This window comes from Pinus tabuliformis, chromosome 4_2 (assembly GCF_031772625.1).
Source record: "Pinus tabuliformis cultivar Carrire ecotype Pingquan chromosome 4_2, CPIR1, whole genome shotgun sequence".
NCBI lineage: Eukaryota > Viridiplantae > Streptophyta > Pinopsida > Pinales > Pinaceae > Pinus > Pinus tabuliformis.
Genome location: NC_142304.1, coordinates 789176332 through 789188531, shown reverse-complemented (window position 1 = coordinate 789188531; position 12200 = coordinate 789176332). Strand labels below are relative to the sequence as shown.

The following is a 12200-nucleotide window of genomic DNA, read 5'->3' as shown; positions in this document are numbered from 1 at the left end:
TCACTATATATATATATATATATATATATATATATATATATATATATATATATATATATATATAAATTTATTGAAATTTAAAAATAATTGAAAAAAAAAATTAACAAAATTATTAAAAAAACATAAATAACTCTTTCACTAAAAAAACTCACTACCGCTATCAAGTATATACTCCAACCATTTGTATACTTAATAATCTGCAATAACTCCAACAACTTCTTTTTCTTTCTTGCTTCTCAAAACCCAATTAAGTGTTCATGACGAAACCAAATCTATACGAATCAGTATAGCAACTTCTAAGACCTATAATATAAAGTACAATTCTAAAAAGAAACTCATGCCATTAAATATCTTTCATCAGATAAAATATTAACCAAAAAAGAATATTATTATAAGTTATATGATAAATTTAGTATAAAGTTAAATATTATTTTTTTTCGTCTTCTATAATATTATTTTATATAACATATCATTTTTATTTTTAATAATAAAAAATTAAAAACATTATTATTAACATTTTTTTTAATTTTAAGAAAAGAACTTGTTAATTATTCTGATAATTAAAAAAAATGAATAAAGAGAACCAAATTTAAAAAATATTCACCGTAAACCATAACAGCAATATGTGAATCCAACCAGGATAAGCTTTATATCGATATTATATTAAAAAACGAAACGAATAACGGCCAGAGAATTCAGTGTTTGCATTTTAGGTTATAAACCAATAACAAAATCTGACAGAAAACGTTTATATCAAAATCCATAACAGAAAGGTCACAAAGGGTGTAGAATCATGCTTAATGAGAGGATTCATTGCTTAAAAATATGGTTTATTCAAAAACAAAATTTGAATAATTTTTCCAAAGTTAATCTAAGAAAACTCCTATAAAATATTTATTCCAACGGTGTCATTTTTTTATTATCGGGGGAGTGGTTTTGACAACCGCCTTAAAATTGAATTCGTTGAAGATTTAAAATGCAACATTCCAAAAGCATGGTCGATGGAGTTGATGAAGAGATGTTCTCAACTTAAAGCACTACCCACACTATCCATCTGTACAATTTTCATATATGTATTCAGTATCATCCATTTCAAATTCATTTTAAATTGCGGGAATGATTTCTAAAAATCAACCATGACCATAGCCCTTGGAGTCCTATCTGCCATTAGTCTACTAATGCATCCCACCAGTTTATAAAAATAGAGGGAGTTGGCATAAACCCATTCCAATTGGCTTTGGTAGCTACAACAACCATACGATTGTGGCTACGGTGGGTAAAACATTATTTTCACACAATTGCATCATTTCCAGGTTTGAAGAGTCCACAACATTTAGGATGTTGCTCAACCCTCAAAGCTCTTCACTCGACGAGAATTCCATGACTTGAGAGCTTCGAATGATCGTAAACACCACTCCATGACTTGAGAGCTTCCAATGATCGTAAACACCATTCCATTACTTGAGAGCTTGAATGACCTTATAATTAAGAGCGTTAGTTAGCTCTATGATTTTCATGAAAATGGTGTGCTCAGACAAACCAAACTCATGACCAGAGTGCCGCTGTGAGAACATGCGTTTGGGATGAATAAGGACAGACTCACCAAATATATGACCTGACAACCATGCGATTAGCATCATTGACTGTACGATCGTTTCGTCTCAACAACCATCATACTTAAATTTTTGCACTTACATTTATATTTAAAGTTAAAATCATTTTAATATTTCAGCCTATGATAAATATAAATCCATCTATAAATTTCATACAAACATAAAAAAATAAATTAAATTAAATTTTATTAGAAAATTTTATTAATATAAATAAATTCTAAAAGTGAAATGAAACGAAAGTGAAATTTTGAAGATGGTAGTGTAAAATAGGTTTTAAAAATAAAAATAGAGAAATACAAATTCAATTTATTATTTTTATTAAAAATTAATTATTTGTTTAGGGTAGTATCTTTTGATGTGTTTTTTTAGAGTGAGGTGGAAGTACGAAATGCACCTATGTTTGAAGTTTACAACTTTTTTTACACTATTAGAAGAATACACTCTCCTACCTCTTTATTTTGGTCATTATGGGCGACTTCTTAATTAGAATATGGGATATTGTAATGCAATACTTAATTCTATTATCCTACCTATATACCTAGATGTGGCAACAATACACTAGTATTTTAAAGTTTAAAGTGTTGAATTATAAATATATTGTTAATCATAATTAGTGATGAATTAAACTTAAAACATCATTTATAACTAGGTATTATATTGTAAACATGATTTTTTTAATTATTAAATTAATAACATTCTTCATGTTTGACTAATATTCTAAAATAATATTAATGAATTATAATATCTATTGGAATTATATTATTTTATTTAATGATAATATTTATTAGAATCATATTATATATTTCATGGTATCAAAATAATAACATTTTGAATGGTAATGTTTTTTTGAGTTAATAAGGAGTGGTTGGGCAACGAACCACCAAAATGTGAATGAATGGATAAGGAGTAGTTGGAATGAGAAAGAGTGGACACTTGAGGAGGTGTTAAGGGTTTGAAAGTCAAAATCATTAGAGTTGAATGATGGGGGCATTCAAGACAAGTACCTCGAATAATGGGGGGGCATTCAAGACAAGTACCTCGAATAATGGGGGGGGCATTCAAGACAAGTACCTCGAATAATGGGGGGCATTCATGAGAGGTGGTTGAGACAAATGAGGAAGGAAGACTTAAAACAAGGTAGGGAAAATGGAAGAGGGTGTGTTACTCTTTGCTGTTTTCAGCTTTTCTTTACATCTTCAATTTTAGAGTGGGCATGGTAGATATAGTTGGGAGAACTCAAGCTTGAGTTGATTACAGAGGGCCACATATAGATCTAACTTAGGCATACTACAACTAGTTGGACTTGGGCTATGAGGGCTAGGTAACCTACTTACATTCCTTAGGCTAGGAAGTCATTCCTAGTTGGCTAGGAGAAAATTAAGTTGGTCAACCCCAATAGGAGCACTCGAATCAAACCATGAGATCAAACATTCTTAAGTTTATTATTTTATCAATTTAAATTCTTACAATGACATGTATAATATGTTCAAGATAAATTTTTATGTTAAAGAACAAATTTGGTGTATATGCTAGGGTTGTTGTATTATAAAATGAAATTTTCCTTGTTCTTGAATGTTTGTGAAACTTATTGAATTAATGTACAAATAGTTAAGAGGACCCCTAGTTGGGTCCTCACAAAAATCGTACTGGATTATATTTTAGGAAACTATTGGGAAACATTAATTCTCACTAGGATTAAATAGGTGTTACAGTACATATTGATGGTCACATTTTACCAATATTATTGAGAAAACAATAAAGAAAAGGGTTAATATGCTAAACTTTCCATTAAGTAAAAGTAACGTCCCATTACAAACAATCACAAGCCATATAATCACCCAATACCATAAGAATAACCAATATCATAAGGATCCCCAAGAAGTGTCACATCATAATTTAAGAACAATTTGGTTCCCATGAAAGGTGGTGAATGGAAATACATCTACTGTGGATTGATGCAATCACCTCATACCTTCTCTCTCAAGCCAAACTAGCATTGTAATTATGAAAATGATGTCATTCTTTCGCATGACATCGGTGGGATGAATGATTTAAGGATGTAGGGAAATAAGATTCTACGATTCAGAAAAGTTTACTTAACTCCACTTTGTTAATCAATTGAGATTTGATAGTTTTGGATGAGGGTGTAGTTTGTATCTTTATCACATCATTAATGTCCCATAGACTATAAGTATCCATTTATTTTGTAATGTGTATGAAATCCACAAACTTTGATCATAAATGAAAGCTCAATGAATTACTTCATTCATAATTTCAACATTCCAGTAAGATTCCCACCCCTTACATAGTTAAGTCCTATTATATTTATACATGCAAGCGTAATTCATAAAAAGAAATTGTTACAACAACACTGGACTAAACTCCTTAAATGGAAAAATAATTTTGACCAATACACTTTAGATCTTTTCTTGATTAATACAATTTTATTTGTGATTTGTTTCACTCCTAACAAAATAAGAATGAAAATCCAATCATTATTTTTTTTATTTTAGAAATAACAAGTTTAGAAAATAGTCTTAACAAAAAAATACAAGTTTTATGCATTTAGAAAAGAAAACAACATCTCATAAAGTATGCTAAATTTTATAATTCAGCCTTGCAAAAATCAAATTGACTCATTTTAATGTTAACCTGTGTTTTAGAATTTCCAAATTCAATTCCATTTTCCCAAAAATTGTGTTGCAATTTGACTACTTGGAAATTGTTGGAGTTGCGGAAACATGGATGGAATTATAGCAACATGCATCAGTAGGAGTTACCACAATGACAATATCTCTAAGGTTTAAAAGAAGTGGATAGTGAATGTCAACAATTGTCGATGAGTGAGTGTTATGAACAATGGAAAGCGATTGTTATCAACTGAAAAATATAATGCCATCAATGGTGGAAAGTGAGTGTCACCAATTGGAATTGCAACAATAGATGTTTTATTGACCCAAAATATCCCTTGTGGAAGTATTAAAGCTTAGACAACAACCTATCTTGCACATACCTCTACAAATTATCTCAAATGTAAAAAGAATTATGATATCTTTCTAATGTTTAATGACAAATTCATGTAAAATCCTAAGAAATGCAATGGGAAATTATTTGTGTCTAAATCCCATGTATGAACATTAAAATGGGTTAATATGGGTTCATAGGTAGGGAAAATTTTAGTGGTGAAAATTCACCAATTAGATAACTTTTTGGACATTTTCGGAAAAACAATATTCATTCATTTGGTTAAAAATTCTCTTATTCATTTACATATATCTGATTAAATGGATGAAATTCACCAAAAACTTACCAATTTTAATAGAATATTACATTGTTTATAATGAATACTTACCTAGATTCTATATGTTTGGCTTTTCAAATGGGTATATTCACCTATAATACCATACATAAAAAATAGAAAAAAAATGTTCTAAAAAGATCATTTCTCAAAGATTCATCAAACATGTCGAATTTTATTATTTATTAAAAAAAGGTTGTAATTGAAAAAAAAAAAGAGCAAACTTTCTTTTATCCAATCAAACACTCACTTTGTTTAAAATTTTGGCTAAAGTACACATATGAAAATAAGACTATGAAAATTCATGTTCAATGTGATAGTGTATATTAAGATATAACATCTTGAAAACTCATTTGAATATCCACATAAATACACATACTTTTAGAAATATTAAATAATTTTCTTAATACATAAGATATCAAAATGTCAATATTTACCATGCATTTCTCTATTTTCTTTATGTGGATTCTCCATGTTTTTATATACAAAATTTTTACCATGCATGTCTCTATTTTCTTTATCTGAATTCTCCATACTTTTATATAGAAATATTTTCAGAATTTTAATATTTTGATCATGTATTATAAACCTTATTACTTTTGATAAACATTTAAAAACCTCATCATTTTTGAAAACCAAAAATGTCCATAAAACTGTAATTAGAAACTCTCTTTGTAATCATGAACTATTCTATCCATGCCCCTTCCTTTGAAAAAATCAGTGAGAAATCTCTTTTTTTTCCACTCAATTCTCTTTTTTCCCTTTCAAAACTTCATCCCATACTTTTTTTTAGTGTCAATTCCAAAACATATATCTATTAATTAATTAATTTTCATAAATAGGATACATCTACTAGGGCTTCCTATGACTTATTGTAATTATATAGAGTTAAACATTTATTATATAAAGATATAAAAACAAACTTTAGGTTTTTCGATGGCTATTTTGTTTCTAAATTAAATTAGATAGTCACTTCTTCCCTTCCATACTTTCATCCAGCTCCACTTCACATCTTATTTTTTTTATACGCACTTCAAATATTTTTTTAACCTCTTTCATCCACCTTCACTTCCTATCTTATCTTTCTTGTACATGCCTCAAATTTTTTTTAATGTGTTTAATTAATAGATAATTATTATTACTATTAATTCAAATAAGATAATTAAGAAAAAAAACTAAATACTAAGAAAAAAACTAAATACTATGTAGAGATAATATTACCCAAAGAACCCAGCACTTGACACAAATCCAAAGTCTCAAAGAATCAATCCCATATAAGAAAATGAAATAAGTAAATAAATAAAATTTGAACTCAAATTTCAAATTAACTTTTAATACATGCACATACACCACTTTGTCCAATAACTAATAGGAAGCATCCTAAAAAGTATGGGGAGCAAACTCCATGGTATACAATATTATCATCTTCATCTTTTAACATTCCCACATAATTATGCATGTGATTGACACTATATTCCCATGGTAGACAATATTATCATCTTCATCTTTTAACATTCCCACATAATTATGCATGTGATTGACACTATATTCCTATTGTTTTACTCATTCCACTTAAATGCTTAACTAGCCACCTTCTTTCTAATCATAATGCCATTTAATGTCACATTCTTTCCAATAATACTAATGTCATATAGTGCCAATTCCCTATTCTATTACATCTTCCAAAAATTAAACATATGTTATAAGGTGTATGAAATAAACATATGTTATAATGTGTATGAAATAATGAATACTTAATGTTCACCACATTTAGTAATATAAGTTTATGGTATCATATTGCAACAACTTTATGCACATGGAAGTAAGTGATCAATGTGGGATGCCATCGATAGAAAGTCAATATTTCCTTAAGAATATGACCACCAAAATTAGTAGAAGAAAAATTATTTTAATTTTAAAATTCATTCCTTTAAACTCATGATAGATTATCATTTCTAAACCTAAGTTAAATTTATTAAATATGTTTTAATAATCTAAAAAAGATGAAGAGTATAACTAACTAATCACAAAGGAAAACAAGGGAGGCTGGTAGCTAGTCCCTGTCTTAAGTAGGGAACTTGGAGTGGGTTACTCAGCTACACACCTACCAATAATATCACACTGAAATGGCTCCTCAAGATCTCCCAATAATTCCTTAAATGAAACCATGACAAGTTCATCATCTCTACGGAGAGCAACATATCAACAACAAGAGAACTTTGGTAAGCAGTGAGTTCGGTTAGCATGTAGGTGGGAACTGAGGGTTGTTGTTTAGTGTGGTGGGCTTACGATGAACTGTGGGCATAAGGTTTCCTTTAAAACCATCCGAGGATAGTATGTTTGTTTTTTAAAGAGAGGAGGATAATTTGGTAGGGGGAATAACACTAAAATTCAAATTTTCGGCCAACCGTCTAATGTCAACCTCTGGAAAAAATGATCTAGTTTCTGAGAAAAAAATGTTATAAATGAAAAATTATTTTTCATTCCAAACAAATTAAATTATAGGGGTTTGTGATCCATATAGAAAACAACTCTGAAAAAGATAATATGAATGTTTTTGTGAATGTAATTACTCTAATATGTCTCTCTCCTAGTGGAATTGACTACTTTAATCATTTTCCTAATTATTCTTTTTTATTAGTTGTTCTAAATTGAAAGATTCTTGTGGTTGCTAGTCCATCAACGAATTTAATTAGAAGTGATAACTTCCTTACATATATAAATCACATATTTAAACCATACTTAAATTATTTTTTACAAAACATGATTAAAAATTTGTGTTGCTAGTAACTAGTATGCTAATTAGTGAAAAATAAAATAAATAAATAAACCTATAAAACATGCAATGCAACATGGATTGACTTTGAAACCTTTAACTGTTCACATTCTCGAACATATGTCTCTTCAAGCAACATTCAAGTGTTTTATTATTTTTATCCACTTGATTACCTCAGTGGTTGCTGGAACAAACCTATATCTATCCAACTGCTTGTCAAGGGTTTTGTTGTTCTTATCCACTCCATTAGGTGACTAGTTTCTCATGCATGCCATTGGAAGGTATGCGCACTTGAGATAGTGCTATAGTGGATGGAATATTAATTTATTAAATTATCCATGTTGTGTAGGTTGAATTGTTATTGCTAAAAAAACTACATTTATTGCTGCATCTAACCAATTTTGACTCCCTCTTGTAAAATATCCTCTTAACAAAAAAAATCTATGATAGGGTTTCATTATTATTTAAATAATATAAATAAGTATTAAATAATAGTATTAAATTATAATATATTGTGCAGCGTTTCGTAACTTAAGTATAAAGTTAAATTGGTTACATCGATATAAGCTTATTAGAATTTTTTATAATAATACAATGATATGGTTCTTATTATACAGTGAACAACATAAAAAAAATGAACGATTATTATATTATTAAACTTTAATTTTAAATATATTATATGATTTTTTATATCATATTATATTATTTTATTCAATTATATTATTAGTTATAATATTAAATGGTTTTATTAATTAAAACATATATGAATATATTAATTAAAAAATTTATTAAAAAACGTTGGAATTAATATATTAATATTCATTAATAATATTATTAATTAATTAATTTATTAACATTTTTATATTGTTATATTAATTAAATTAATAATACATAATTAGGCCGATAGGCCTTCTTATGAAACAAAGTTTTCGTCGTCCTTTTCTCTCTGCGATTGACACGTGTCATCCTCATTCAACGGGCAAACAGTTTTAGTGTTAATTCTCTTTTTAATATTTTTTAGCGGGCATTCAGCGTCTCATTCAATTACTTGGCATGGGCGCGAGTTCTATTGCTAGGGTCTCGCAAAACCTCAACTATAAAACTGTCATGCCAACGCCTTTCTCGATAATGATGGCGGTTCCGAAATTGTGTTAAATTTGACCCCTTCAATTCGTTTTATGGTTCAGCCTCTATGCTAATTTGACACAGTGAGCTGAAACATTGCGGTATGTTCTTCTCTTGCGAGACTTTAGTGCATTCGATTCTTTTTCTTGACTAAATTTCAGCGGTTGCACCTTTTCTTTGAGGAAATTGACGTTTTTGTGGCGAATTTGGCCGGATTCGGTCTTTCGTTCGAGGATTCTGCTTGAGTTTGAGCTTTCTTTCGACGAATTTGGCCGAATTCGTGCTTTATTTCGACAAATTTGGGCTTTATTCCAAGCTTAAATGGTGGAAATATTGACTGCTTAACCTTACTTATTACTGTTCTCTGTTAGGTTTTCCAAGAATCGCTTATTACTGTTCTAAATAACTACAGGGATTTATTTATTTTAAGCTTACTCTGGTGACGGTTTGTAGAGCAAGAGTGGGGTAGCCTGGGCATCAGACTGTCCTTGTACATAGCATTTCAGGTACATAGCATTTCAAGGACCATTTTTTTATAGTAAATGCAAACCCAAAATATTGATCTTCTCAGAGAAGACTTATATTTTGTCAGGTTTCTCCAGCGGAATTAGAGGAGTTGCTCCTCTCGAACCTAGATATTACTGATGCTGTTGTTATTCCGTGAGTGCCATTTACTACTTCTTGATCTGATATACTTCCCAAGTTCCCACTTGTTGATCTGATATGCTTTCAAATGTCTATATGCAGCTAGATTTACCACTTGTTTAGCTAGCAAATATTTTTCAAGTTTTAGTTAGAATTGAACACTTGGGCTGGTAGCCAAAACGACCTTTGAAACATTAGCTTATGTCCTTTTTCATTTTCAAATTAAGCCAAAGATTCTTGCATACATGCTATTTATTTAAGCATGAAACTCTCCTCCTTCTGGGGTGTGTGTGGTAGGTATCCTAATCATGAAGCAGGTCAAATACCGATGGCATTTGTTGTGAAGAAGTCAAACAGCAATTTCTGCGAAGAGGATGTCATAAATTTTGTTGCAAAACATGTAAATGGAGCACTTGAGTTTCTAGATGTTTCCTTACTCTGTCTGAACCTAAACTTTGTTTTCTTTTGTTGAAGATGTTAATCTCCAAGAGAAAATATCTGCTATGGTTGAGTGCAGGTTTTACCATACAAGAAGATACGTCGAGTAACATTTGTCAATTCAATTCCCAAGTCCCCCACGGGCAAAATCTTAAGAAAAGATTTGAGTCATCAGGCTCTGTCCACCTCCAGAAGTGACTCCCACAGTCAAACCATTAATCTTTGTTTAGGGTTGCCACCTAATTCCACACTGTCTTTTCTGAGTAGAGAGCTTCGGGAGGGGCAGCTGCATCCACTTCTGGGAGGTGTGTCCTCGCGTGGGGTGGCTGCTAACAGTGCAGTACCAGATCCTCTACTATCTTCCTTGTTTTATAATTTGTCGATTTCTGGGAGAAATGAGGATCAAATAAAACCAATTGTATCATCAGAGGAAAGGTCGATGAAAAAATCTCTTGATGTGTGAGTTATGGGCAGGTAACATTAAGAATGTTTTTTTTTAAAATAAATTTTTAATGCTTATCTACAATTACTTAATGATTCTCAATGCTCATGTAGTTTTCTTTCCTATTGTTCCTTTGATTGCTGACCCATTGATATGTCCCAGAATGAAATATTGTATTAAGGCCAGTTTATGGTCATATATTGAGGGATCAATCATCAACGTTGTTGCATCTGAATTCTGGTAACGTTGAGCTAGCAATGTATTATCTTTGTGGTCTTAGCCAAAGTTGTTTCCCAATATTCAGTTCCCTATTTCTCTTCATAAATAATTAAATTACAAATTGGGGATGTAGTTAGTAAACACATCTTGAGCTGAAGCATAACGCTGATCCCCTTTTAGTGAAACATTTTACACAATGACTTAAACTATTGTGTGTGCTTGCCAAATCTGTATGCCTAGTGTAACTACGTGAAATGTATGATACGGAGTTGTCATGGTTTTTTTTATGGAACTGTTTATCCAGTAATTATAAATAAATATAATTCCTGTTCCTTCATTCTTTGCTAACATTTTATTGGTTTTTATGTTATAGGTCAACACTCAACCAATAAGAAGTATGAACTCTTCAATGAATCTTGATGATGAGTACACTCAAGATGGGTCTGTAGATATTCATGGAAAACGTTCAGTCAAGAACAATTCAGGGAACTGGAAGGCTTGTCCATTTATTTTGGGTATATGTGATGACCTTTAAATGTCAAAATGTTCTTTTTAGCATACTAATATCTTTCTCAACGAGTAGTTTTCCCACATATTTATTGATAAACTAACCAGAAAATAACTAGTAATTACAGAACTGGTTTTGAAATTTGGGCAAGGAAACACTCTTATTTTATATTTATATACCTTCAATTGGATTATGGTCTCCATAACGGATTTATTTTACAGGGAATGAGTGCTGCGAAAGATTGGCATACTATGGATTCATTTCAAATCTGGTGAACTACTTGACAGATAAGTTCAAGCAAGACAATTCAACTGCAGCCAATAATGTCACAAATTGGTCTGGAACTTGTTACATAACTCCTTTGATTGGAGCTTTTTTGGTTGATGCATACTGGGGACGTTATAAAACAATTGTTGTATTTTCTATTGTGTATTTTTTTGTAAGTTCATTGTTGTTCTATCAAGTTTTTCTGTTATTTGAGAAATGAATAGTAACATATTTAGAAGCAAATTCTCTCAACACCTTTCTGTCAATTTATCATGTTTTGACATTGTTTGCAACACATTTTGGTTGAAGAATATTATTTTCCATTTTCAGGGAATGGCCTTGTTGACTATATCTGCATCTGTGCCTATAAGTTCTAGCAAGACAATTCAACTGCAGCCAATAATGTCACAAATTGGTCTGGAACTTGTTACATAACTCCTTTGATTGGAGCTTTTTTGGTTGATGCATACTGGGGACGTTATAAAACAATTGTTGTATTTTCTATTGTGTATTTTTTTGTAAGTTCATTGTTGTTCTATCAAGTTTTTCTGTTATTTGAGAAATGAATAGTAACATATTTAGAAGCAAATTCTCTCAACACCTTTTTGTCAATTTATCATGTTTTGACATTGTTTGCAACACATTTTGGTTGAAGAATATTTTTGTCCATTTTCAGGGAATGGCCTTGTTGACTATATCTGCATCTGTGCCATGCAACAACGACTCAAACTGGTGATTCCTTTATGGCAATTTACATTATTGCGCTAGGGACTGGTGGTATTAAGCCACGCGTATCATCGTTAGGAGCAGACCAGTTTGATGAGACAGATGATGTAGAAAAGAAAAAGAAAAGTTCTTTTTCAACTAGT

General features: G+C 30.5%; 1 protein-coding gene and 1 long non-coding RNA gene across 3 annotated transcripts; both read left to right on the top strand.

Moving 5' to 3' along the window:
- The first annotated feature begins 8772 nt into the window (after window positions 1-8772).
- On the top strand, window positions 8773-9455 carry LOC149172021 (uncharacterized). Its single transcript, XR_016259595.1, has 3 exons — window positions 8773-8913; window positions 9225-9318; window positions 9405-9455. It is a non-coding gene; the product is annotated as an uncharacterized LOC149172021 (long non-coding RNA).
- A 1509-nt stretch (window positions 9456-10964) lies between these two features.
- LOC149172020 (protein NRT1/ PTR FAMILY 8.1-like) lies at window positions 10965-11835 on the top strand. Of its 2 annotated transcripts, none has more exons than XM_089427651.1 (3): window positions 10965-11071; window positions 11286-11400; window positions 11662-11835. In XM_089427651.1, exons 1-3 carry the CDS (start codon window positions 10966-10968, stop codon window positions 11675-11677), a joined length of 237 nt encoding a protein of 78 aa, XP_089283777.1. In that variant the 5' UTR covers window position 10965; the 3' UTR covers window positions 11678-11835. The 2 variants fall into 2 exon arrangements, with proteins under 2 accessions (XP_089283777.1, XP_089283776.1); XM_089427650.1 differs by having other exon boundaries at window positions 11286-11503.
- The last annotated feature ends 365 nt before the right edge of the window (window positions 11836-12200 follow it).